This window comes from Motacilla alba, chromosome 12, assembly GCF_015832195.1.
Source record: "Motacilla alba alba isolate MOTALB_02 chromosome 12, Motacilla_alba_V1.0_pri, whole genome shotgun sequence".
Classification (NCBI taxonomy): Eukaryota; Metazoa; Chordata; class Aves; order Passeriformes; family Motacillidae; genus Motacilla; species Motacilla alba.
Window position 1 is genome coordinate 6,679,863 of NC_052027.1, and position 26,739 is coordinate 6,706,601.

The window sequence follows — 26,739 nt, forward strand, 5'->3', positions numbered from 1 at the left end:
CATGTTGGTTTCTGCTGATACCAATGCTTGCTGGCATTTTGTAAACCTGCCACATAAAGTATAGGAGCCAAGTCTATCCCTGGTGCAACCCTGCTTAGGCAGCAGTGTGGCCCAGAGTATTCAACTGCATTAGAAAATACTTTGCATCCAACACGATATTTCCTGTGTGCGTGAGGGTCTGCAGTCAGTGGGCTCATGTCAATCATCTCCTTCAGAATTCTCTGAGACCAACTCCTGGATCTGTGGTCAGTTCCAGAGTATGTGCCATTTTTATGAAGGAGGGGCCAGACTTCAGCCTGTCTGCAGGATAGCAACAGTCAGCTGAAAAGGAAACTGCAGCTGGGTTTGCTTCTTACTCCAGGCTCCCTGGAGGACTTGTCTGGCTAAATATATGCAGTCATGGAATGGAGAGCTTAGCAGGGTGCTGCACAGCTTTTCCCAGATGAGTGCTAGAAACCCTGTTCATTAACACTTCTAAATTTATTATGAATATGTGTGTATTAATACTTTTATTCTGTAATATCTGTCAGCAGCATATTTAGGGAAAATTCTTGGGTTTGCTTGCATTTAGTTCACACTGTTGCCCTTGCTATGCTAAACACTTGATGTCTGCCTCTTAACTGACTCTACTTTTTGCTGCTCTTTTCCTCTTAGATTTAACATGCCACATGATGACAATCACAAGTGCAAGGAAGATGGAGGTAAAAACCAACAGCATGTCATGGCACCAACACTGAACTTCTACACCAATCCCTGGATGTGGTCAAAGTGCAGTAGGAAATACATCACTGAATTTCTGGAGTAAGGCCTTGCATATGCATGTGTTGGGCTGTTTTCACATGTCCATGTGTCCCATGGAGTTCTTCAGTTAATTTGGAGCCCTAGTGTGCAGCGTTTGGAGGAAATCAGAGGGATTTGTGTGTGCACACATCCTTTACCTAGAGCAGGAATGCACCCCTGGCATCCAGTCCCTGCCAGTTCAGCCTCATGATAAGCTGGCAAAGACCAGCCTCTCAATGGGGAAGAATAAGTCTTCCCCCATGGATATTGCTTTTAAGGAATGTGTGTTCTCCTCAAACCTGAAGGATGACTTTTCCAAGCTTTGTGGCCCAGATACGGAGCTGTGTTTTAGAAGGCAGATTGAATCTGCCTTTCTGCTCCACAGGTCAAGATAAAGCCCTGGCACTAATCCGTTTGGGAACACCGTTCCAGGAGCCCACGGGTCAGTTTGATGCATAGTGATTCGCCCATTTTGCTGTCATGCCTTCCCGTGTGTTGTGGTGTGGAACAGAATGAGAGCCATGATGGTGTTCTGGCAAATCCAGGAGCTCAGTCCCTTGGGCAGTTCTGCTAATCAGTGATTTTTTTTTTCTGAATTCTTTATAAAAACGCGCCAGTGCTTGCTCAGCAACTAAATGCACACTCAGAAATGCTTTTGCCATGGTAGCTGACTGTGGTGTGGTGGATGGTTGCTGTCACAGCACAAGGGTGATGGTGTATGGGTAACACACCCTCCTGTGCTTGAGTTTGGAATAGCTCTTGTAGTGCTTGTTAAATATGGCAAACGTGGTGTGCAACTGCCCTAAGGCTAATTCAGGCAAACACAAGTGGCTTCTGATCCCTCCTCCTGTTTAACACCAGTATTCTCATTTGTGTTGTAGCACTGGTTATGGGGAGTGTTTGCTTGATGAACCTTCATCAAGAACTTACACATTGCCTCAGCAGCTCCCAGGGCTGATTTATGACGTCAACAAACAATGTGAGTTAATTTTTGGACCCGGATCTGAAGTGTGCCCCTATATGGTAAGTGAAATTTCACACCTTATTTTTCCTGGTATTACCAGAGCAAAATGAGGTCTCCTGGGGTTGGGTGAATGGCAGGCTCACAATCCATCAACTTACTGTCAAGTTTGTGAGTTAATGATAAATCCTGGGGGGATAATTTCATAAAGGTCTGGTAAGGCATGTGATACATATTTAATGTTTTGATCTCTGCAATCACTCAAGCAGATGCAGTGTCGGCGACTTTGGTGTATCAACGTCGATGGTGCTCACAAGGGATGTCGAACCCAACACACACCTTGGGCTGATGGGACAGAATGTGAGCCTGGAAAGGTCTGTAATACCTGGTGGTTTGTGCCTCGTGGCTCTATTTCCTTGGGCTGAGGCTGACCATATCAGTCAGAATCATCCTACCCTAATGCCAGCTGTGTGGGGCACGGCTCTGACTGCAGTGCTGGAAGCCCAAAGCAGCTCGATGTGTTTTCAGCCTGGTGCTGCCTGGGACATCACCAGCTCAGATAACATGATTAAAGTCAACTGCTTGGCATAACATTGTTTAAAGCAGGTATTCCTGGAGTGCTTATCTTCTTGAATTAATGCCCTTGAGTGAACTTTTGAACAAAACTTCTGCAAAGCTTCCCTATGTGATGTGAGCAATTAGTAATTCTGTGTAACATAAACTTGTCAGCTGGCTTTTCATCTTGACAGCTTCACAGTAAAATATAGAATTGGTTGACATTTTATGTATGGAACATTTTTGGCAGTAATTCATAGAAACTTCCCATTTCCATGTGCAATGTTAATTTCCAGCTAGCATTGTGGTTTCTAGGATAAGTGTTTAATTTTTAGTTATTCGTATCTGTAGAAAAATAGTTGAGAGCATTTTTCTTTTGTTGAGATACTGAAGCTTTTGAATAAAAATGCTAACTGTTTCTTACTATTTGTGTCTAAGCAAAAGTATTCTCCATCTGTGTCTAGTAAAAATAGTGTGATGTTATTCTACATGATGTGGCTTAAAATTTTGCTTTTCTGGCTCTCAAGATCAACATTAATAATGTTTTCTTTAGAAAGAGTCAAAGTTTTAAATCATAGTCTGTCAAAGGTACTTTAATGAAAATGCTGGATGCTATTTTAAATATAATTTTCCATATTTCTTTGGAAATTTATCTTTTGATGTATGTGTCTGAAAACTCGATTGTTCAATGACACTTGACTGATTTCCTTCAGAACAATGAGCATCTTGTATCAATTTGCCTTCCTTTCTTAGGGAAGAGTGCAATTGCAGATTTGTTTTTATCGTTGAGAAAGTGCATTAGAGGTATAACTGGAATGTCTAATGTTTTTTTGTAAAATCCCCATTTTGAGCGTAGGTGTCTGCAGAGTCCCTATGACTTGAGACCTTGTGCCCTCAACTTCTCTGTTGGTGAGCTTGCGACCTGCTCACTGCTGAAAGATCAGCAAGAACTTTGAAATTTTCTTGACATTCCAAAAATCTGGGCTGCAGCAAACCTGCACTTACCCTTGGATATGACCAGAGTGGTGTGCAAACAGCAGCAGCTGAGCAGATCAGCGCCCTCTCAGAGCTGCCTCGTGTCATGCAGTGTCCAGCTGCATGGCTCTTAATGTGTCTCTAACTGTGTGAGCAAAAACATATCAGGCCACAAATTTAGACAATCTTACAAGTTTAGGCAAACTACATAAATGTGATCTGAATGTCTCAGCTGAGAGCAGATGGGCTCTTAAGAAAAGTTAATGTAGCCCACTCATGTTTGGGCATTTAAATGTGTTCTCACAAAAGGGCTTTATGGAGTAATTTTGCTGTGTGTTCGTCTGATTCAAGCTTGAAGTTTGGATCAACATAAGCTCTGTCCTGTTTGGTATTTACTTGGGCTTGTGAAGTGCTGAGGTGCGAGTCTGAAGTGCCTTTCCCTGGAATAAATTGCTATCTTGGTACTCTGCTGTGGCCAGGAGCCCTGTCAAACTGCTACTTGCTGACTAATGCCTCAAGTCTGCATGTCTAAAGCCCATGCTGTATGGGTTGGCAGATGGAGAAAATACCATACCATTTTTTATGGAGATATCTTTGGAAATAAGAGAGCCTGAATAGCTAAAAAAAGATCTAGCTAAAACTACTGGGGTGTAGATTTAACTGGGCTCTAAATTTACTCTTAAATCAAGGGCATTAAAAAACATGGGAGTATTAACTTACGCATATTTTGCATGTGAGGACACTGAATCTGATACGGCTAAATCAAGCCATAAGCCCAGCCCAGAGTCTGGCTTTGCTGGGTGATGGTTTTACCATGTTCCACAGAACCAGCTCATTGTTGGGTGCAGATAAATCTCTGAAAGAAGATAAAGGGGGTTGTAAATTTGGGCCACTCTCCGTTGTGGTTTTCAGGGTTGTTTAAAGAATGGTAACAGCAGAGCAGATGAACAGTAATGATTGGTGTCTGCTGCCCTGTGGCAGCAGGTAGTGTGTCTGTTATGCATGCATGGAGCTGCACAGCCCCTTCTGCCCCCTGCTACTCCATTCAGCCAGCCCAAGGATGGCGGCTGGATTTGGGGCATTATCTGGAACTCGAGTGGCAAGACAAAGAAAGGAAAGTCTGCTGTAATGTCTTCCATCCCTGCCAGTGCTCTCCAGCTCCACTGTGTGTCTAAGATATTTTGAATTTGCTCCAGACAATCTGCCTTTTATTCTCTTCATTCTGTGAGCTGTAAGCTTATAGGAAGGAGAACCCTGGCAGGCTTTTTAGTCTTTCTGCTGTATCTCAACATAGAAATTATTTTTAAAATATGAAAGGCATAAAGGTTGCGCAGCCAGACTGTTCACATTGTGGTTCCAAGAAGCACCATTGTGTTTTCGTAAGATAATCTTGCCATTTATTTAAAACAGCTGCTCTTTTCCCCTGCTTTGCTTTACCATCAACTCCAACCCTCAAATTTTTAATAAAATCAATGAATGTAGATGACTTCCTGGTTAATACTCAACCATGAGATGGGAGACATATAGGTCATGTCACGGTCTGTAAGCTGTGTTCATTCACTAGTTAGCTATTCAGTCATCTTCCCTGGGTCAGTGGTGCCAGGCATGACTCTGGTTAGATATTTAGCTGTGAGCATCAACATTGCTGCAACAAGTTCTCCACTGGGACAGCACTGTTGGATTGGTGTCATGTATTTCTGTTGTTTAATGATAGCTGTCAGACCTCTTTGGACCTGTATAGGGACCCCAACCTTCAGGTTTTCAACCTCTAAATGCCAGGAAGAGTTATGTGTTGTAATTTGTCCTGCAGCAAAGAAACAGGCATTTCAGCTGATTTTATTGCTGTTCTTTACTGTAGCAGATGGGTTTTAGTCAGTTTTATCTGGGCAGTCAGATCTTCAGATGAAAGCAAATCTGGGGCATTTTGCAGCCTAGAGACTATGTTTGTCTCTGAGCAAACACCACATGCAGGACTCATGAGTTCTTCAGCTGTCCTGCAAACCATGTCCATGAGCAAATGCACCTGAGATCAGCTTTCTTCATCAGCAAATGTAACAAGGTCAGCTTTCTACATCAGCTATGTAACAAGGCAGCCTTCATGGGCAAAAGGTGTCCCATGTGCTGCAGTGCTAATGTCCTGTAGGATGCACAGCCCCATGACAGCTTGATTCTGCTCTGTTTTCCTAGATAGCTTTATCCAAAGTCGTTCATAAGGGTGTCTAAAAAAAGCAGGATGAGCTTGTGGTGCGTCTTGACACAGCTTTGTTGTGCTGTTAGTGGAAGGGCTGGAAAAACACAGTGCCTCAGCAAATTTGACCCTGTTCCTATAAAGATCATCAGATCTGAACAGCACCTGGTGCACAGAAATACTGCAAGGGAATATTTTAGTGATGCTCTCTACCTGTGTTCTATAGTTTGTAGCCTCTTCTAATCTGTGAGCAATCAGCGATGTTTGGGCTTCCCATAATTACAAAGATTTAGGCATCTGCATGTCTCTGGGTTTAAAGCAAGTGTAGCAGGCACTGTTCACTGAGAGGGGACATTTTTCCATCTGTTCTGGTGAGGCCAGAAGGTGACTCTTTCCCTCACTTCTGCAGAAGTCTGTGTAGTCCATGTAGTAAACATACCCCAAAGGATACAATTTATACCATGAAAATAGGGATAGGGGCTTGCCAAGGTAACTTAATCCAGTTTTCCAAACAAAAGAAAACGAGTCATAGCTGGAAAACAGAAGTGTAGACCAAGTCTTGGCAAGTCCCATGTTATGTCTGAGTGTAAAAAAAAAACCACTTGGGCTTGAGGAATTAATTTTTCTATTTTATTTGCCTTTTGGATTTGGAAGTTTTCTGCTTTGGGTAACTGTGGGGAGGTTTGAGTTTTCCCTGGTGTTTCTCCTCGTTGCCTGTCTCCTCCCCTGACAGGGCTCTCCGTGCAGAGTTTCTGCAGCTCTGCAGGAAATCAGATAGAGCAGCTTTTTGAAAAGCCAGTGCTGTGAGCTTGCTGTGCTGCTTAGCACCAATAAACAGGGAATATTTAGTGGTTGCTGTTTTCTTTAGTCTTCATCCCATAAATCATTCCACAGACTCAGCACCTTGCCTTCACTTTGCCATTTAAGGGTATGGAGAAAGAAAAATATGGGGGTGACAGACAAAAGAAAAAGTAGTTCAGTTTTATTTGATTGCAAAATCATTGTGTGTGGCTGAGAAATAAGCAAGGCTGAGTTGCCTTGTTGCAACTGTCTTGTTGCCCGAGCTGTCAGTCGCTCATAGTGCAAAGCAGCTCAATCCGACCTTTGCCATGTCTCTCCTTCACGTGCAGCACTGCAGGTTTGGGATGTGTGTGCCCAAGGAGCGAGAGGCGCCGGTGACAGACGGAGCCTGGGGCACCTGGAGCCCCTTCGGGACCTGCTCGAGAACCTGCGGCGGCGGCATAAAGACGGCGATCCGAGAGTGCAACCGGCCCGAGTGAGTGCACAGAGGGGAAGGGCCGCAGGGTGAGATGGGGAAAAGCACTTTGGGCTGCCCAAATGGGCTGGAATCAACGTTGGCTGTCCCCAGTCCTTGCGAGTGCCAAGGACAGGTGGGTCTGCCCTGGGGATGGGTGGCTTTGCCCGGCATGAATGAGGCAGGAGCTGGTCATTGGTGTGTGGGTGAAGTGTTCTAAAAAGAGATCCATTCAACAATGAGGGATAAAAAGCTGATACCTCCATGGGTTTATTACCTTCTGTTTTCCTGTGGAGGCACAGCTGGGGTCCCACTTCCAGAGATGTTTTTCTTTCTCCAAAGCTGTGATTCAGAAAGGAGGGAGAAAGGAAGGAGCCTTCCTTTTTCACCATTTTACCCCTGCTTCGGTTGCTTTTGCAGCTGTTCCTAGAGGCCTTTATAATAAAGTTTTCTACCGTTTTATTCCTGCTTTGTCTGGTTTTGCAGCTTTTGGCTGCTTTTGCAGCTGATCCTTTATACAGCTACATTTCAGCCGGTGCAGACTAGACAAACCTCAGCAGAAATCTGTGCCCTATTAAAAAGTGGTACTCAAGAATGTTTGCTATCAGCCTGGAATGCAAAATCCTGCACCGTTTGAAATGGCAGGGTATTTTGCTGTGGGCTTCAAGGAGACAAATATGTAGCTGGTGCAACAGTAATAGCTTGAGCAACTGGTATCAAAGCAGCCTGTTTACGTAAATTGTGAATTGTGCTGGTTTCTGTTTAAATGCCTTCTTGCAGAAGAAGGGAGGCTTTCTGGGCTTTTATTTGGGACTGAGATACAGGGAGGAGAGGGTCTGTGGGGCTGGTTGCACTAAGGGGTCTTAAAAAGATTTCTATTTCTCATCATTGGTGTTGGATGGTTTATTGCCAAGGAAATTGCCACTAGAGATGTGCCAGTGATAGTTTCATCACTGCTAATGGGAGAAGGGGGAGCTTATACCTATGACACTCATGCTGTGGTAACAGGAGAGGCTGCCCAGCACAGCTGGGTAAGTGTCAAAAGTTGAGGCTGAGAGAGTAGGACACCAGCGTGTTAATTAAAACAATGCTAAGAAAAACTTTACCAGTGCAGAGAGCTCTCATCTGGCTGTGCTGAGTCAGCACACTCCATATGGTCTTCTGTAGCCATGGAAAGAAAAAAACAAAGCATCTTTGCAGCTCTGCTGCTGATACTTTGGATGCTGTCAGTGAGATGTATTCCTGTCTTCTGAGAGGCATCTATTCAGACTGATAGCTTTTTGTGATAGAAAATCTCCTTTATCCTAAAGGCTAGCCAAGGGATTTGAAATTCCATCTTCCCTGATTGCTTGTGGTTTGTATCCTGGTGCCTCAGTAGGTGTATTGCTGTAGCTGGGATTTGCAAAAGCACCTAAACACACTCGGCACCAAGCTGCCTGAGAAATCCTTGTGATTGATAGTGGTTATTTTCCAGGCCCCCTTTCCTGAGCCTTGTGCTGGCACTGGCCTCTCTTCTCCAGCCCCTCACAAGGTCTCTGGGAGGAGTAGCCTGTCCTGGAACCATCCACAGAACTTTCCTCTGATTGTTGGTTTGTGCCTATAATTTGACACCATAGTGTGAGGTCCCACCACCCGTGTCCCCATTATCACGGGGCTGCTAAAACAATGCAAATGGATGAGACCTCACTGGATTGCCTTTTCCCCTTCTCAAAGTACTTTAAAAGAGACAGTTTCTCCTCTGTTGTAGAAGGCAGCAAACCCATCCCAGATACCTCCAGTGAGATCTGAAATAATTCTCAATAAATTTTTTATATTCTTAGTTGGTTTATCTTTATAAAGCTTGTTGGTTTTTGTTTTTTTTCTGTGCATGAGAATCTGGGGTGGGATCTTGCATCCAGTAAAAAATTGTGTTAAATCTGGCGTTGAAAATTACATCCATTCTCTCCATGCTACCGAAAGTAAGGCTGCAGCTCCTGCCTCTTTTTGTAGAGTTCTCTGACACCTACATGATGAATATCCTGCAGGGATGCAGGGAGAGCTGTAAGGCTCTGGAATGGCAACAGACTGTTTTGACATAGCCTGAAGGAATGTGTTTGCTAACCAGACCAGACCCTTCCCATTGAGATTGCCCGCATGGGAATTCGAGCCTGGCTGGTGGACAAAGCCCCTGGCTGTGGTGCATCATCAGAGGGGCTGTGCTGCAAGCCCTGGTTTTCAAATAAAGACATGCTGCAGAATTATGGGAAAGGGCATATTTGATAGCATGTCAATACCAGAAGCTCTGTTTTCAGGAATGGCTTTTTGGATGGGGGAATGTTATCTCTGGAAGTGAATCAGATCACATGTGCATTTTAGTCCATCACAGAAGTATCCACCTGTGCTTAACTCTCTGAGCCTGACATGTAAACTAATGTATAGATAACTGTGCTAGCCACCAACCAATTCCCAGTCCTAGGGCTTTCTGGAATGTGGGGAAGGATATCTCAAACTGATCTGTGCACACTGGAGCTTCACAGATTTTTCTGCAGTCACACATGAGCACAGACTCAAAATCTGCAAGTGAAAATGCTCAAGGTGAATGGATTAAACATCATGTATTTCAGACCTCTTGAGGTGGGAATGGGGATGAGACCCCATCATTCCCTGGGCCTGAGAGTTTCTGGGCTGCTGGGAGGGGTGCAGTGGGTCTGGGGTGTGTGCAGGAGCCTGTCAGGGGAATGGTACTGTACTGAAAGTGGGTTCATGCCAGCTGTTAATTGGCCAAGTAGATGACTCCGAGAAAAGGGGAATGGAAGCAAAACAAGGAGGTTTCAATGCATGTACTGCTTTCCCTTCTGTCTCTGTGGTACATTGTTGATGATCCATAAAAATATTACACAGAACGAAGTATGCTGTATTTCTTCATGACTCTGAAAATTGATGTTATATGAGGGTGGCTTCTTTTTCAGGGTCAGCTCTTTCTGTCCCTCACCTTCTATGAGAAGCAGTGCTGCTTAAAAACACTCTGAAACTGTCAGGGGAGTTTGGGGCTGTTTTTAAGTGTCAGAAGTGTGAGTGTGCTTCAGCCCCCAGCATTATCTGCAAGGAGATTTACTGCCAAGGTTACAAAGCTGACAGTTTGCAACAAGGTGGCAAGCTTTAGCATCCTTCAGTTTGTGCTGTGTCCATGTGTCAATGTTATCTCAATCTCAGGGGTCATGTCTAAGGAAGAGAAAAGTAAATAGTAGCTTGGGATTTTCGGATTTTATCAGACATACCTTAAAAAAAAAATAGAAAAGGCTCCTGAATGTTCTTCATGTTCTCCTTAACTAAATAGTTGAGAGTTTCACTTTAGTTAAATTGATTTATATTGGAAGCAGTGTGGTTGCCATAAAAATGTTGTAATTGCAATTTTTTTAAAAAGAAATGCCCTCTTAAAGGTTTGTATAACTCAGAGGCTTTGTCAAACTGCAGCAGTCCTGCAGAGGTACAAATGCTTTTGAAGTGAAAAAGATGAATCCTGTTAACTCCCCCATGAATGACTCAGACTCACCCAGGTCTGGAGTGTGCTGCTGCCATGATAAAGAAGTTTCCCAGTCTGCTGTGTAGTAAGGTGGTTGAGATGTCCCTTTGTAGCTAGAGGTGCCTCATGTGCATGGGAACAGTCCATGGGATGGGCTCTGGTATTGGGGAACGTCCAGCAAGTGCCATTGTGCCTGCAAGGCAAGGAGGAGTTTGGGCTGTGTCTGCAGGAGCTGCTGTGCTGGGATAGCCCTGGAGCTGTCCCAAGTGTAATCAAGTAAATTCTTTGAAGTTGTTTGTCACAACAAGGTGGACAACAGACTAAATCAGTAAAAACCGGGTTTAGACTTACTCCTCCACTAGGAACTGTAAAGGTGTAAAATCAGTCTGTAATCAGGAATCTGCAATGGCCACTGTGCAGTTGCTTGGGCTTTTTATCACTTGTACTTGCTTAATTGCAAACACCAGAAACCTTTGAAGTGACAGGCATTTCACTTCCACGTGGCATGTGAGAACTGCCCTCAGAGCAGGTAGAGCTGGTGTTGTGAGCTATTGCTCAGGGCTGTGCCTGAAGACAAATCATACCCTGTGGTATTTAGGGTAGGACTAAATGAAGATAGAGGGGTCTGCACCCCACAGGCAGTGAGGATCTCAGTGACTGGAGGGTGCTGGCAGGAAAAGTCCCACGTGTGTAACTGGTGGTGCTCAGCATCTCACCTGCAGCTGCTCAAGGACACAACTCCTTCTGCCAAACCTGTGAGCATCCCTAGTGTGGTGCTGATGGGGTGGTGGGAAGTCTGCCTGCCTTTCCTGCTTTTGCAGGCATTTTTTTGGCAAGGGCAAGCTGTTCTGTGCTTCTGTCTCTCAGTTGTTTCACAGGAACTCTGCTACTTGAGTCACAAAGAATTTTCAAGCGTAAGAGTTAAGAATTCTTATTTGTGGGAGAAATGGCACTGCTGGGCTTCCTGAGGTGCAGAGATGCTAAAAGATTCTGTTCAGCTGCAGGAACTTGTTGACTCACTCTGTGTAGAGACCATTGTGCAGGTGAAGGGGGGCGCCATCTCTTTTGTTAGAGGTGCTGGCTGCGTGCAGCTTGGAGATCTCATGGTGAGCACCTCTGTTCTGAGGACAGGGGTGTCTCCCATTTGTCACTCATTCACCTGCATCTTGAAGGGTTCTCCAAGTGTGCAAACTCGTGTGTGTTCCTTCCCAACCAAGCTCCAAGGGAAGGAGCATTCTGCCAGCATCCCTGGGGCACTGATGGGCACCTGGTCCCCAGGCGAGGCAGAGCTGATCCTGAAGAACAGCCCTGGAAGGCAGGAGTTGTGAATGCACAGTTGTTGGAGCCTGGCAAGTCACTCTTCTGATTACACTTCTTGCTACTGGAGGCACTTATTTTTCAGGGGGTAGGAAGAAGATGTAGGTTTGGTGGTTATTTTGATGTGCAGCTCATTCTTGCACCACTGCTGGCAGCAGATGGAATGGGAGAGGCTCTCTCAGTCCCCAGAGTGATGTTCTTTGGCAAAGGCTTCATCTACATATGAGAAAAATAGTTTTATGACTACAGCCCTGAATCTGTGAGTCAGGAAATTTAAAATGAAAGCTTCTAGGCTTATCCACTGGGTTTTATGTGGCTTGGATGGGATCTCTCTTCCCAGTTTATACCAGTGTCATCCTGCTATAAAATGGGGTTAAGTTATTTATGGGCTGTATTTGGTGCTTTCTGGAATATATGGAGGTAAAGTTGTTTCAAAGTGCTCAGCATTACCATTTTTAACATTTGGGGCTAGAAATCCTGAAGGACTAAGTGCTGCCTGACCTTTCAGCCTCTGCAGGGAAGGAAGCCTTTTCTCCTGTAATGTTTAGTTATTTGCAACCCGCTAGATCAAAGGCAAATTGTCAGCCACAAAATCCATAGGACTGATGGGGTTGTAAGGAGACATGGGCCTGAGTGGGATCCCTCAATGTGAAAATAAATCCTCAGATGGGGAGAGATGTTGCTCTTCCTTCTTGTTTCTCTCACTACCATGGCATCCATCAGAAAGCAAATATTCTCTTTTTCATCCCTTTTTATTGCCTATGGGGGATTTTTTTGTTAGACACCAGCATAACATTTCCTGCTTGTCAGCCTGGGATATTAATTAAAGATATGCAGAAAGACAGAGCCCACAAAGTGCTGCTGCAAGTCCTGACTGTACTGAACTGGATGCAGAATTGCAATTCCACCTCATTTCCAGCCTGGTGTTGTCTCTGCAGACCCAAAAACGGTGGGAAATACTGCGTGGGCCGTCGCATGAAGTTTAAATCCTGCAACACGGAACCCTGCTCGAAGCTGAAGAAGGATTTCCGGGATGAGCAGTGTGCCGATTTTGATGGGAAGCACTTCAACATCAACGGGCTGCCCACGAACGTGCGCTGGGTCCCCAAATACAGCGGCAGTAAGTGGCTGGGGGGATGCAGATCCTGCCTCCTGGATTGCTGCCTGGGGTGAGGGTGTTCAGATAACGTGCTCCTGGTCTCCCTCCCTCCCCCGCAGTCCTGATGAAGGATCGGTGCAAGCTGTTCTGCCGGGTGGCGGGGAACACGGCCTATTACCAGCTGCGGGACCGCGTCATCGACGGGACGCCCTGCGGCCCCGACACCAACGACATCTGCGTGCAGGGCCTCTGCCGGGTAAGCATGGTCCCTCCTCTTCACCAAAGGGGCATGGCAGTTTTGTAGGGCGGGCTGGCGCTTCTGCACCCTGCTCCAAGCAGTTGGTGGCATGTCCCCTTCACTCAGAGGATGCCAGCAGCATCTGCAGGCTCTGTCAGCCCCGAATGGTCTGAAACTTGTGCCAGCCTCCAGATTTGCCAAAGAGACACACGTGGAATCATAGGATCATTTTGGTTGGAAAAGACCTTTGAGATCAAGTCCAGCCATTAACCCAGCAGTGCCAAGTCCACCACTAAACCATGTGCCATATCTACATGTCCTCTAATACTATCAGGGAGGGTGACTCCCACCACTGCCCTGAGCAGCCTGTTCCAGTGTTTGACAACCTTTTTGGTGAAGAATTATTTCCTAATATCAAATCTCAACCTCCCCTGTTGAACGTCAGACTGTTTTCTCTTGTCCTGTTGCTTGTTACCTGTGAAAAGAGCCTGACGCCTGCCTGGCTACAACTTCCTCTCAGGTAGTTGTAGAGAGTGAAAAATCTCTCCTGAGCATCTTTTTCTCCAGGCTGAACTCCTCAGCCCCCTCAGCCACTCCTTATCTTAGTCTAGACCATTCACCAGCTCTTCTTGGGGCACACTCAAGTGGAACATGTTTACACATCTGCCCTAAGTCCCTGAGGGCTGTGGAATCTTAGCCTAAATCCCAGAGTTGCTTCCTTCTGTGATTTGCCCCAGTACTTCCTGATCAGGCCCTGGAGCCCTACATTTCCATTCACAATTGTTCTTCACACTTTTCTCTATGGGAACAATTGATGCAGAATTTTTTTCCTAGTGAAAGCATTACCTGGTGCAAACAGTTGTTCTGATTCTTGCTTTGTAAAAAAGCCTTTTGTTGTAAAACCTTGTAGGATGGTCACACTGTAAATCAGTGGAAAAAACATGGGGAAGCAAACCAGTTTATCTCACCGCAGCCTTTTGCATACACAGCTTTTGTGTGCCTTAATTAGGAGATTTGTCAGTGCTGTTCTAGTCTGTGTTTGCTCAATCTGTTTTTTTTCAATTTTTCTCTTAAAGCAAGCTGGATGTGATCATGTGCTGAATTCAAAAGCAAGAAGAGATAAATGTGGTGTTTGTGGTGGGGATAATTCTTCATGCAAAACTGTTGCAGGCACATTTAACACGGTGCATTATGGTAAGAATCTGTTGCTAAAAACTTTACAGTGAAAAAATGTGGGTCTATAAAAGCCATTACAACATTTAATCTACAAAAACACTGATGTAAAACACAAAATCCTTCTAGCTATAGTATATTCTATTTTATAACTATTTATGCTATGCCTAAATGAAAAGTATCAGCTTGTGTAATATGAGGTAACTTAGCTCATTTCCCCTCCCCTGTAGAAAACAAATCAAATGCCTGTGTAATAGCCTTGGCTTTCTGTAAAATCTTTCCTAGGTTATAACGTTGTGGTTCGCATCCCAGCTGGTGCCACTAATATTGATGTGCGTCAGCACAGTTACTCAGGGAAACCAGAGGATGACAACTACCTGGGTGAGTTGTACTCCTTATGTCACTCCAGAAATCTGCTTGGTTGTCTGGTTGTGGTGATGTATCTACTGGCAGCTCTCTGCTAGGGAGGTTGAAGAATTAATTTGAGGGAGATGTTTTCTTGGTGAGAATTTTTCTATGTCTGCCAAACATTCAGCCTTACCTTCTTCCTTTTTTATTTTTTTTTTTTTTGCTCATGCCATCTTAATTGCAAAGTTTGGGAGGTTCACCAATTATCAGAAATATTCCCTTAGGGTGTGTCTAGGGCTGTGAAGGACTGTTGAGCCTGGGTGGTAGCTGAGGGACAAAGCTGGGAACCAAACTGCATTCTGAGCTCTGCTGGAGTCTCCTCACTGCAACTTTGTCTCTGCTGTCACCATGCTTTGGTTGGTGCCATGTCCTGAAAGATGTTTGTGTAAACACATACAAAGAGAAATTATTTTCTATTCTTCTGAGAATAATAATTCTGATTTCAGTTAGTAAGGTCTTCTTGTCCCTGCCTGATAGTGATATGTAACTGTAAAGAAATACCCTGCACCAAAGATGTTGGTTTGATTTAAACCTAGCAGTAACTTGGCCTTTGGCTGTAGGAATTTCATAATCATTGTTCTCTAATCTGTGGCTGTGTCTTTAGAGGCAGAGAAAAATGCTTGTGGTGCTGTGTTAGACCACTGTGCTACATGCACATATGTGCTGTTAGCATGGCCACGAGTGTCTTTTCCACCATGATCACTCACCCCACAGATAGTTCTGTTTGGCTTCAGTAGCAGAGATAATACAAATGAACATCACGACGGATGTTACACTTCCCAGTTGAGGGCTGATTTTGCCATTAAGTCCTGTCAGAGTCTCTGGTCCTCCTCTTTTGCACATCCTGTGCCTTGCACCACCAGCTGTGTTCCAGCAGCACAGGGTTCTGTACTTATATCTTTGAACAGGGCCCTTCATCTTGTTCTATCTCACCAAGTTCCTGGGACTAGGTATGTTAAAAAGGGGAGTTGGCTGGTGGTCCCTAGCCCATCAAAGGTGAAAGGACTCATTTGAGAAACAAGTACCAGAGACTACCATGCACCAAAGGGAGGCAATGACAACCTTGGCTGTTGCTCTGAAATGCCATCTGTGTGCTGGGCCCTTCATTGAGGCAAAAAGTTGAGGTGGTGCAGCATGAATGCACATCAGCACCAAAAAAAACCGTTACTGAGGTCTCGGAGTTTTCTGTCTTGGAGGAGGGAGCCAAATTTTATTTTTTGTCTTTCCTGGAAAAAAAAAAATCCTCCCTATGTTGTGCCTATTCAAACTGGTTCACCCCAGAAGGAGCCCCAAACTTCTCAGCTCTTCTTGGAGGGCCTTTAATCTTCTTGGGAAACAATGAAGTCAAATCTTCTTTAATGTTGCTTTAATATTGCTGGGAAAGCATCTCTTCACATTAGGCCTGACTGGAAGCAAATGAGAAGTGTGCATGTGTCCACTTACTTTGCAGCTCACTGAGTGTGAAATCTTGGGCCCTCAGTTACTGTGAACCTTGTAGTTGCTTAACAATTTAGGAGGAATTTGATGTTGTCATCAAGTCCAAGATGTACCTACTGTTATAGGAGATATAGTACAAGAGAAGTAATCCTTTAATGAGTTTTACTACTGCCTAATAACATTAAAACCTCCAAAGTGTGAAACTTGGTTGAGTGTAGCCTCTGCTTTGTGAGGTTTTCTCCATCTATGTCTTTTTGCTACTAAGCAGTGTTTTGCTTCATTATCTCTCCTCATTCGATGGAAAAACCTTCCCTTTGGTGTTTTGGTGTTTAGATTTTTCAGTACAGGGGCTTTTTAGTAACATAGCTGTGATGGGTGAAATGGTGGGGAAACTAACTTAGGAAATTAGCTACATAATCGCATTAGTGTGAAGTTGTGCAGCAGACTGCTGTTTTCAGGAAACTGTTCCTTTTATAAAGCATTTAGGCTTTAAGCCTCCAGTGCTCTCACATACCTTAAGATTTGGAATAATAAAAAGTATGGGGGGAGGAGGGAGAGGGAGACCAAGGGGCAGATACTGACCAAACTCTCTGTAATTATTTACTAGAAAATTATGTTTAGGTAGTTAGGCTGCGTGCATTTACCCTAAGAACACACCTGGAAACACCAGGGAAGCCACCCTATCCACAGAACTCATGGAAAAGTTTGGACAGGATTATTTCTGTGGTATATGTGGGGATACAGCCTATGTGTGCTCCTTGCAGCAGCCAGCCCAGAATGCCTTTTGGATACCTCTGCATTGGGTTATGGATGAACTGTTTAGCAACAACTTCAGGAATTCAGCCTTCATTTTTAGGAGGCTTTCCAGTGGAAAAAGGAGAAGGCAGAATATCTGCAAGAGCTCTGCTGCTCACTTTACATCCTTTCTGTTTGAGAGTGCCAGTGGGCTTTTCCCCCCACCCCCCCCCCCCCCAGAGAAAGGAGCATTGAGAGCACATGACCCTCATTGTTATGTATGTATGAGTTAATTCTGCCTCTTTAGTTATTGTTTTTTGCACCTATGCAGCTTTATCTAACAGTCAAGGAGACTTTATATTAAATGGAGACTTTGTCGTCAGTATGTTTAAAAGGGAAATCAAAGTTGGGAATGCTGTGATCGAATACAGTGGCTCCGATAATACTGTTGAAAGGATTAATTCTACAGATCGGATTGAGCAAGAAATAACACTTCAGGTGAAGTATATGTTGTGTGTATGGACAAGTCTGCCCAGCATTGTTGGACTGAAAACAGTGGGCAGTGATATCTGTTGGTTTATTCTGCTTCATTTTTCTTCCTCTCAGGTTTTATCAGTGGGCAATTTGTACAATCCTGACGTTCGTTACACATTCAATATCCCTATTGAGGACAAACCTCAGCAGTTTTACTGGAATGAGCATGGCCCCTGGCAGCCCTGCAGTAAGCTCTGCCAAGGTGGGTGCTTGGGAGGGTAGTTTTATCCTTGATTCATTTGGAGTCTGGGCATTGCTGTCATATCCCTCTCTGTTTGATTTCTTTGAGATTCTCACCCTGTGGGTACGATTGTTTCCCTGGTTTGCAGTGGATGATAACATCCTGGAGGGTGCTTCTGGGTTTCAGAGCAGGGCACTTTACACCCCCTCCCAGCTGGGTGAGCTTCATAACCTGATTTGCAGGTGAGGAAGCTGGAGCACAGGAAAGGTCATGAGGCATTTCCTAAGGCTGCAAAATGCACTAGTGTCTGGTTTTGCGTCTGAAATCCAATCATGGTCAGTGCCCACCCTGCTAAATACTCAGAGCCCATCCCTATGGGGGTACTGCAGCTCTCTGCCTGTGCCCATCCCATCTGCGATAAACCCCTTCTGCTCTGCTTAGTGTTCACCCCCTCCCTGTTTCTGACAGAGGTAGAAAAGCACACCTAAACATCTCTGAAATACTGCTATAGAAGGTGTAAGAGAAATAACTGAATTAATCACTTTGCTGCATGACTCAAACCAAGTGCTGGTTTTCTCTGTGCAGGAGAACGAAAAAGGAAGCCTGTGTGTAAGAGAGAGTCAGATCAGCTCACGGTGTCAGACCAGCGATGCGATCGAATTCCCCAGCCTGACCCCAGCACCGAGCCTTGTAACACAGAATGTGAATTAAGGTGCACTGTGCTCAGCCATGTATATAAATAACATTGTGTACTTATTATTTACTCCTCTTTCCTTTCGCTTCTCACCCTAATTCCCTTTCTCACCAGCCTGTATTAGATTTTGAAAAAGAAAAGTGTTGGTAGTTGCCTCTTTGTCAGCCAAGAGGGATTGTCATCCACCAGTGGTGTTTTGAAAGGCACTTTTCAATGTTTTTACATTTCTCTTGCTGGATTCAATTAGAGCTAGCTATAACAAAAATTCTCTAATGTTGAAAAATCTCCCTGTGCAGTACAGGGCCTGAAATTTGCATCTGCCTGGATCAGAAATGCTCAGCACCATTCCACATACAGCCTGCAAAGGGGAGAAAACATATACTTAAAGCAAAAACGTAGCTAAGACTTGGATTTATCACTGTTTATTTAAAGCAAAGAATAGGCTTAAGTGTGGAATGGGTTCGGGGTTGTCCCCAGACAATTCTTGGCAAGCTGGAATTGATGGAGCACAGTCTAAATCATCACAACCCATTTTCCTTTAAAAAGCAATCTGTTTTCCTTCCCGGGGTTTAAATGTGGTGGCATTAAGCGTCTGTCTGCTGGTGAAGCAATTCAGATGGCCGAGCTTCCCGAGGGGTTTCTCCAGCCCTGTTAAACGGGGCTGTGCAGGGGCTGTGCGGGGCCGGGTTGTCGCGGTAACAGCTGTTGCCATTGCAACAGGTTGGAAACTTGAGAAGGGCAAAGCAGGAGTCTGAAAAGCATGCAGGGATGTGAGGCTCCCACCAGTCAGGAGCTATTGATTCCAAATCCCCTTGATGTTATTCTTCTCTGGGCTGTGATAGAGTCTGCTCTCTTGGCTTGGGAGCGGGGCTCTGTGCTCCCTGTACAGGCACAGGCAGCAGCCCGAGGGTCTCCAGGACCCCTAGAGGATGTCACTGCCTCCTCCCCCAGAAACCACCCCTGCCAGGTGTGAGGGGCAATGGGCTCCTGTTTGCTTTAGGGTCTCCAGCACCTCCCTGGATCAGGCCTCATGTCTAGCATCTCTTTCAGAGCTGGGCTGATGTGAAGTGGGGGTGTACTCCCAGGTGGGTGCCTGGGGGCCTCCAGCACCATCCTTGTTGTCCATCTCATGGAGGAGGCAGCAGGGTGGAAATCTGTCAAGAGGGAACACCTCTAATCCCTGCTGACACACCTAGGGCTTGAGTATCTTGTAGAAAATCATTTGCTTGTTCTTTGGAGAGCTGAAGCTGCTTTGTAGGTGTGGAACACCTCTCCAGCCTGTGCAGATCATTTTCTGATGCTGTATTTTCCAGTTTTTAGATGCCGAGGTGGCAAGTGCAGGGGAACATGGGGTGGAAAGCTTTCAGGAGCTTTCAGAGCACTGCTTGGCCATGAACTCCCCTTGCCACCTTGTCTGGTCCCACAGGATTACAGTATGGCTTTGCTGTCTTTCTTTTGCTCTAAGAAAGACCTTCTGACAATTCCTTCCCTTCAAGCAGCAATGCTAGGGTAATTGTAAGTCCCAAAGCACTGGGAAGTGTGACACAGAGCCAAAACTTCCTGTTCAAGAGCATTTATTGGTTATTTCTGTCCAACACCCTTGAGCACGGTCCTGCATTGCCCCGGGCTGATGTTTGCTGTCCTCGGCGCAGGTGGCACATCGCGAGGAAGAGCGAGTGCACGGCACAGTGCGGGCTGGGCTACCGCACCCTGGAGATCTACTGCTCCAAGTACAGCCGGCTGGAGGGCAAGATAGAGAAGGTGGACGACCGCTTCTGCAACAGCCAGGCCAAGCCCAGCACGAGGGAGAAGTGCACTGGAGACTGTAACGTGGGAGGATGGCGGTACTCGGCCTGGACTGAGGTAAGGGATGCTCTGTGGCACGGCAAATGCCGCTCCTTGCGCAGGAGGACGTTGGGCTGTTGAGGTTGCTAACAGAATATATGTAAAATATGGCCACAGTGGTTCTGCTTTCATTGCTTCCTCTGGAGGACACTCCAGTCTGAATCAGCCTGGTACTCCTTACCTTCCATTGCAATTAACCTATGCTTTAAGTATCTGTCTTCATTACATGAAGCTCTGCTAGCTGTCTTCTGCCATCAAAGGTGTTAGCACTGCCAGGAGCTGGGGAGGACATGTTGCTGCCATCAGAAGACTTCTGAAATTTGTTTCCTTTACACATCTTGGCTTTTGCATGAACAAGAAAATTCCTGAATGCAGGCAACCGAGAGATTGATGAGCCTGGGGTTTTCAGGGAGGGCACAGTAAAGTGGGGCTGGTCAGAGAGAGTTAATCTCTCTCAAAATGAGAACAAGCAGCAGCCATTTAGGAGAACTGAAAGGCAACACTTGTAAAAGTAATAATGGGGTTATAACCTGAAATGAATTTGTGAAACACATTGCCACGACATTTTATTAAGCTTAGCAAGATTAGCATTTTAAAGGAGTATATAAAGTAAAAGCTTGTTACTTAATGTATAAATTGTTGCTCTGGAGGTTTCCTGCAGTCACTCCACAGTGACTGCAAAGAGGGAGGTGGCAATAGCAGTAGAGTGGCAGGAAATGTTGACTGGGCGTGTGTCCCTCGCAGTGCTCCAAGAGCTGCGGCGGGGGCACGCGGCGGCGGCGAGCCATGTGTGTGAGCACCTACAACGACGTGCTGGACGACAGCAAGTGCAGCCAGCAGGAGAAGCTGACGGTGCAGCGATGCAGCGACTTCGCGTGCCCACAGTGGAAAACCGGCGACTGGTCCGAGGTGGGTGCTGCTCACCAGGCTGGGCTCACCCTGCTGCTCCTCCACCCTGAGGGGCTGGTGTCTGCAAAGAGGTGTCTCCATCCCTGCTGGTCTGCCGTGATTTGTTTGTGCCTCCTGCAGAAGGTGGCAAGCCTGTGCGCAGGGAGGCTTCAGATGGGCAGCAAAGTCATTGGCCTTGTCACCACTGGTCAAGTGGCCACTTTCCTCCCTGCAAAGCCACCAGGGGTTAATGTCTCTGCAATCCCGCAGTAATTTCTCCACAGTTTTTCCGTAGTTCTGCTGTGCATTTGGGAAGAAAAATACCTTCTGCCCTCATTTTCCCTTGAGATTGTCCTCAAGAGCCCTGGCAGCTCTGGCTGTCACTGGAGGGCAGGATTGCACCCTGCTGATGTTTTGCTCAGCCTCTCTCTGCTGTTTATTACTGCTTCCACTGCTGCTGGTGTTTTTTGCAATGCAACAAAATGATCTTGATAGGTTTGTCTCTGCAGCAGGACTGGGGGTCCTGGAGAACAATCTTCAAAGGGTGCTCATCATCATTGTGGCCAAATTTCTCTTGTTTCTGTGAGTCATGTTCTTTTAGGGCATAATGAAAGCAATTAAATGGGAACAAGGATTGTTTTCTACTAAACGTGTCTTCTGATTCGAGCTGGTGGCAGTCCAAGCCACGCCAGGGCAGTGGAAGAAGTGTTCACAGCCTGCAGAAGCTAAGACCCTTAAAATGCACACTCAGAAAGAATAAGTGTTTTAGAAACACCCTGTTGTGCACAGCTAAAACCCCACAGGGCAGTGCTGTGCCTTTGCCCTGTGTCTCACAGCTTCTGGAATTCAAGAGCCTTTGTGGTCTCACTTTGCCCATGCTGAAGTATTCTAGCCCAGCTGTGCTCTCCATTATCCAACCCCTGCTCTAGACCAGCTCCTGAGAGCAATCTTCTTGTTGACAAGACACTCCCCTGTCTTCCAGGACATGTTGATATTAGCTAAAGAGCTGCACTTCAGCACCAGGATTTTTTAAAGCAGTGGTTGCAGTAGATCTCCAGGTTTATTTTCCGGTGCCAGGGCAGATGCTGAGCTGGCAGTGCATCCCCAGCACCACCTGAGCTTGCTCTTTTCTCCTCACAGTGCTTGGTCACCTGTGGAAAAGGGCACAAGCACCGCCAGACGTGGTGCCAGTTTGGAGAAGATCGATTGAACGACAGGTTTTGCGACCCCAAGATGAAGCCGGAGTCGGTGCAGATGTGCCAGCAGCAGGAGTGTGCCTCGTGGCAAGTGGGGCCATGGGGACAGGTACCACACAGCCCCACAGGGCTCCTGGCTGGGGGGATCTGGATAAGGGTGGCTGGGGCTGGGCGCTGCCCTTTCATCCAGATTCAGCAGCATAACTGTGTTAATTGATTTGTGCACCAAAGCAGCCCTCTGTTTGCTCGGGTTCAGCGGATAGGCAGCAATAACAGTACCTGCCCTTTGTGCTAAATTTAATCTCTGTCATACTGAATTGGCCGTGATTTTCAAAAAAAAGGGGTTTCCAAGGTTACGCTCCTAAATCCATATTTAGGCACATAAATACATGCCCTAATTTTCACAGAAAAGCTGCTCACTTTGAATAACTTTTGTTGCTTTTCATGTTTTCCAGTTTCTGGGTTAGTGAGGGTTTTTTTTCTGTTAAAATACAAGTTACTCATTCCTCCCAGAGTGTTTTGGCATCTGCTTTTTCACAAAGCTGTTAGCTCTTGACTTAAAAAACAGCAACAAACCCAGACAGGTTGTCCCAGTCAGACATATTTCCCATCAGTAAAATTATTCATTAGCTGCTCGTGCTACCATGGGGCTGAACAACCAGTTTTAAAGAAGGATATCATACAGGTTCTACCAGACTCAGATTCTAATGTGTGCAGCAAAGTAAATCATTTCAGTGCTATCACCTTCCTTCCCAAAGAAGCAAGTGAAGCGTGCAAGGCACTGGTGGCTGCAGTGAGTTAAAACTTTGACCTAATTTAAAGCTGAAATGCATGAAGTGGAGAGAAACCAGAAGGGAAACTGTCTATCATTTTTGCTGCTCTTGCTACGTGCCTAAACAAAGACTGGGCTAATTAATACTTTCTAACCAAAGCACCTACTCAGACCCAGTGCTCTTTTCTCCCATCTGTCTTCTCCCAGTGCACTGTGACTTGTGGCCAAGGCTACCAGATGAGAGCAGTGAAGTGTGTTGTGGGCACCTACGTGTCAGTGGTGGATGATAACGAGTGTAATGCTGCAACCAGGCCTACAGATACCCAGGTAAATCCTGCTCTCTTGTCTCCATCTCTTCCCAGTGTGTGTATAGAGGTTTCCAGGCTACAGGTTCAGGGGATATGTTGCTGCAGCAAAGCTTTGCCCCGAATGCCAGCCCTGCAGAGCAGTACCTTGGGCTGCTCATGGTTGTTGGAAAGATGCAGCACAGCACCCTGCTTTGGTAGAAATGGGATAGATAAACTGTGTTCAGGGAGTTCCCATCCAGATCCTCTCCATGAGGTTCACCTTACTGAAGCACCAGATTGCCAGAAAGGCAACAGACAACCTATGAGGGTATCAGGACTTTGTGGGTGAAAATTAATTAAATTTGCTTATGGTTTATATCCATGGAGCTCTAGTCATGCAATGGGTTGTGAAGGTGTGTTCGGATGCAGCACTAAAGCTGGACTCTTAAGAGCTCATGAGCTAAAGAAGCTGCAGTGAATGAATCTGGGATAACAACAAGAGACCTCAAGGTTGAGACATATTTACTGGCCTCAGAGGTTCAGGTTCTGACACAGCAGACACCTCCTTTGGCTTGCATGGAGTCCAGGATGCCTGGCTGTAGTCTGGGCTCATGTGGCTGCAGGACTGTTGCTGTTGCCCCTCACCACAAATGATGGTGAGAGGCCATAGTTGCTTGTCTCCTGCATGTGACAATGTAATGTCTGTGACAGCTGCAGTTCCAGACATGTCCTCCTTGGCCAGATAAATTGGGAAACGTTGCATACTCTTTGAAAATTTGCTGAAGAGGCTTTCCATGCTGTGTACTTGGAAGCAAACATGTAAATTCCCATTTCAAACAGAGGATATGTCCAAGGTGTCTGGAGGAGCTGAATAAAACAGAACATTACCATCTATCTGTCATCTAGGAGAACTGTAGTGCTCACGCCCTGTGCAGCTTCAGGCTTGCATGAACTCAGAGTTTAACCAAGGCCACAACATTTGGGAAAGAGCTGGTTTTCTCCTGTATGGAGACCAGTTGCACTACAGTCAAGGGGTAGCAAACCCACCTGTCATCAGCCATCATTTGGTATGCATGCCTCCAGCATAAGTGAAATCACAGCAAAACAGAAATCAGGTTTGCCATTTGTCAGAAGCTGCTCTCCCCCTCACAGGGACAATCACTCTTAATTTCCTTTTTGGCAAGGTCTACTCAATGGAGTAAAGTCATGGATGTTCATAGTTTCTGGCACCAGACCTCCTGGGAGGTCCAGACAGGACCAGAGCCCTCCTGTGAGGCATTGTACAAAGACTGAGCAGAATGACACGTCTGTCCCCAAAACCTCACATTGCTTGGTGTGTGGTGGAGATCAGCCCATGGATATAGGTGGTCTGGTAGGCTGCAGGGAATCAAAGGGCTGCAATCAGCAGCATAACCTTTATTGTGTGGGCTGCAGGTCTCACACTGAAGGAAGGGAGCTTTGAAGGGAGATAAAGTTGCTGTTTTGCAGATGTGTGTTCATGGCAGAACGTTTAATGAACTTTCATCTTTTGCCTCAAAAACATCTGGTTTTAATGCATGGAGATGGCACATGGTTATGGGGATCCCTATTGTAGAGTTCCTAATAAGTCAAAAGTCCGTATAGGGAACTGCATATGAAGGCCCCAGGAAATGATGCTGAGTTTTGCTGATTCACCAAGGGGTTGCAGGGAGGAAGCTGCCTGCACAACGCGTGCAGGTCACAGAGTTTCAAGATGTTGCGTGTTCTTCATAATTACATTGAAGAGGAGGTGGTTTAATCAAAACATCTGCAAATTCTTTATATGCTGCTTTTCCCCCATGTATTTTCTGTACAGGACTGTGAAATAGCTGTTTGTCCTTCCCATCCAAATAGTCCTGAAGCCAAGAGAGCCATATCAGGCATTCACAGGACACAGTGGAGATTTGGATCCTGGACACCGGTAAGCACCCATCATAATACTTTCAGGATTATTTTACAATAGACAATGTGATATTTTTAAGTGCATATGCCCAACTTTTCATTACAAAGTCCTTGCAATGTATGTCAGGCAACTTCCTAGCGGAGTGTTCTTTGCTCTTCCCTAGTGCTCCGCAACATGTGGGAAGGGAACCCGGATGAGATACGTCAGCTGCCGGGATGACCAGGGCTCCGTGGCCGATGAGTCAGCTTGTTTCCACCTTCCAAAGCCATCAGCCACAGAAATGTGCACCGTGACACCGTGCGGGCAGTGGAAGGCCTTGGAGTGGAGCTCTGTAAGCATCACACTGTCTCTTGCAAGAGACCTCATTGCTGGAAATGTGCTTCATTAATCTGTCGCACTTGCCCTTTTATAAGTGAGGTTATTTGGGTTTTCTGCTGTTCATTATTTGCAAGAGCTGGTTTTCAAGACTGGAAATATGACCATGTCTCCTTTTCCCACTGTAACACAGTGCTCGGTGACTTGTGGTCAAGGTAAGGCAACGCGACAAGTGATCTGCGTCAATTACAGTGACCAGCTGGTGGATAGGAGCGAGTGTGACCCAGACGACCTCCCTGCCACCGAGCAAGAGTGCTCCATGTCTCCTTGTCATCCAAACAGCCATGACTACGGCAGGCCCATCCCCCCTTTCCTCTATCCGGATCATCGCCTCAAACCGCACCCTGGGGGCAGCCCGAACCGAAACCGAGCACATATACCAGGAGGCAATCAGTGGAGGATTGGCCCCTGGGGTGCTGTAAGTGCCCTGAATCCCTTATTCCTGGGTTTTGTTGGGTTTTGTTTCTTTCCCAAGCTAATCCATGTTTTCTTAAAGTCAGCACAAAGGGAAAAGAGAGAGGGACCTTTCTCCCCACTGTCTGCTCTCTGCTCACACAATCAAGTGTTGCAGAAGGGCTCAGGCATCACTTGTCAGCCTCTCATACCTTGTATCTCCAAGGCAGTCTAGGCAGAAAGCTGACAGCATTATTTTCCATGAGGCAAAGGCTGGCCTCTGCTACTTGGCTGTCTCCTGGGGCATTTACAGCTGTGCAGGGTTGTTGCCAAAGCACAGCAGAGCCTTGATGCCAGCTCCTCTCACTGCAAACAGTATGCAATGCTTTATCATGGAAGTCTCTAAAGGGAACTAAGCACAAATGGGATGTCAAACACTGCAGCAGGGATTACTCACCTGCTTAAAACTAGTCTGTTTACTTTCTTTGCTTAGTCAGCACCTAAGTCATGGCACTGCTATTAGCAATAGCTGGGTTTTGAAGTTTAATAATGCCTGTTAGATGTATTAAACTTCTAGCAGTGCATTCCCACAGTGCAAGGCACTGGGAAGGAGCTGGGAATGCAAACCTATTCCTGGACTTAATGAAGCTGTGGGCAATTGTGTCTTCCAGTGCTCTAGCACGTGTGCAGGGGGGTTCCAGCGGCGGGTCGTGGTGTGCCAGGATGAAAATGGATACACTGCAAATAACTGTGATGAGAAAAGCAAACCCATGGAGCAGAGATCCTGCGAATCCGGGCCCTGCCCTCAGTGGGCCTATGGCAGCTGGGGAGAGGTGAGTGCACCATCCATCTGGGCTCCCTGCCCAGGGCAAGACTTTCATTAGCAGGTGGCTGAAAAATGGGAGAAGAGAGGGGTATTGTGGTGACATTTATTAGAAGGACTGGAACTTGAAGGACAGCCTCTGATAAATGAGGGAACCCAAGCAATTGTTGGGTGGTGTTTTCATTTCCATTTGTCATGGGAAAACTT

General features: G+C 46.0%; 1 protein-coding gene across 5 annotated transcripts in view; it reads left to right on the forward strand.

Annotated features, from left to right (window-relative positions):
• The window catches only part of ADAMTS9 (ADAM metallopeptidase with thrombospondin type 1 motif 9), an 81,864-nt gene that overhangs the window by 18,227 nt on the left and 36,898 nt on the right, over positions 1 to 26,739 (forward strand). For 4 of the 5 annotated variants that reach the window (XR_005258364.1, XM_038148877.1, XM_038148880.1 and 1 more), the window contains 19 exons: positions 655 to 801; positions 1,662 to 1,803; positions 2,008 to 2,115; positions 6,590 to 6,735; positions 12,472 to 12,653; positions 12,752 to 12,888; positions 13,947 to 14,064; positions 14,329 to 14,424; positions 16,955 to 17,121; positions 17,230 to 17,359; positions 17,924 to 18,050; positions 19,685 to 19,895; positions 20,622 to 20,786; positions 21,906 to 22,070; positions 22,941 to 23,060; positions 24,855 to 24,959; positions 25,105 to 25,272; positions 25,450 to 25,734; positions 26,381 to 26,542. Coding sequence is in view for 4 of the 5 variants with exons in the window: in XM_038148877.1 (XP_038004805.1) it covers positions 655 to 801; positions 1,662 to 1,803; positions 2,008 to 2,115; positions 6,590 to 6,735; positions 12,472 to 12,653; positions 12,752 to 12,888; positions 13,947 to 14,064; positions 14,329 to 14,424; positions 16,955 to 17,121; positions 17,230 to 17,359; positions 17,924 to 18,050; positions 19,685 to 19,895; positions 20,622 to 20,786; positions 21,906 to 22,070; positions 22,941 to 23,060; positions 24,855 to 24,959; positions 25,105 to 25,272; positions 25,450 to 25,734; positions 26,381 to 26,542 (2,881 nt within the window). In the remaining variant the exon portion in view is untranslated. The remainder of the gene's footprint in view (positions 1 to 654; positions 802 to 1,661; positions 1,804 to 2,007; positions 2,116 to 6,589; positions 6,736 to 12,471; positions 12,654 to 12,751; positions 12,889 to 13,946; positions 14,065 to 14,328; positions 14,425 to 16,954; positions 17,122 to 17,229; positions 17,360 to 17,923; positions 18,051 to 19,684; positions 19,896 to 20,621; positions 20,787 to 21,905; positions 22,071 to 22,940; positions 23,061 to 24,854; positions 24,960 to 25,104; positions 25,273 to 25,449; positions 25,735 to 26,380; positions 26,543 to 26,739) is intronic. The other variant, XM_038148878.1, reaches the window with a different exon arrangement.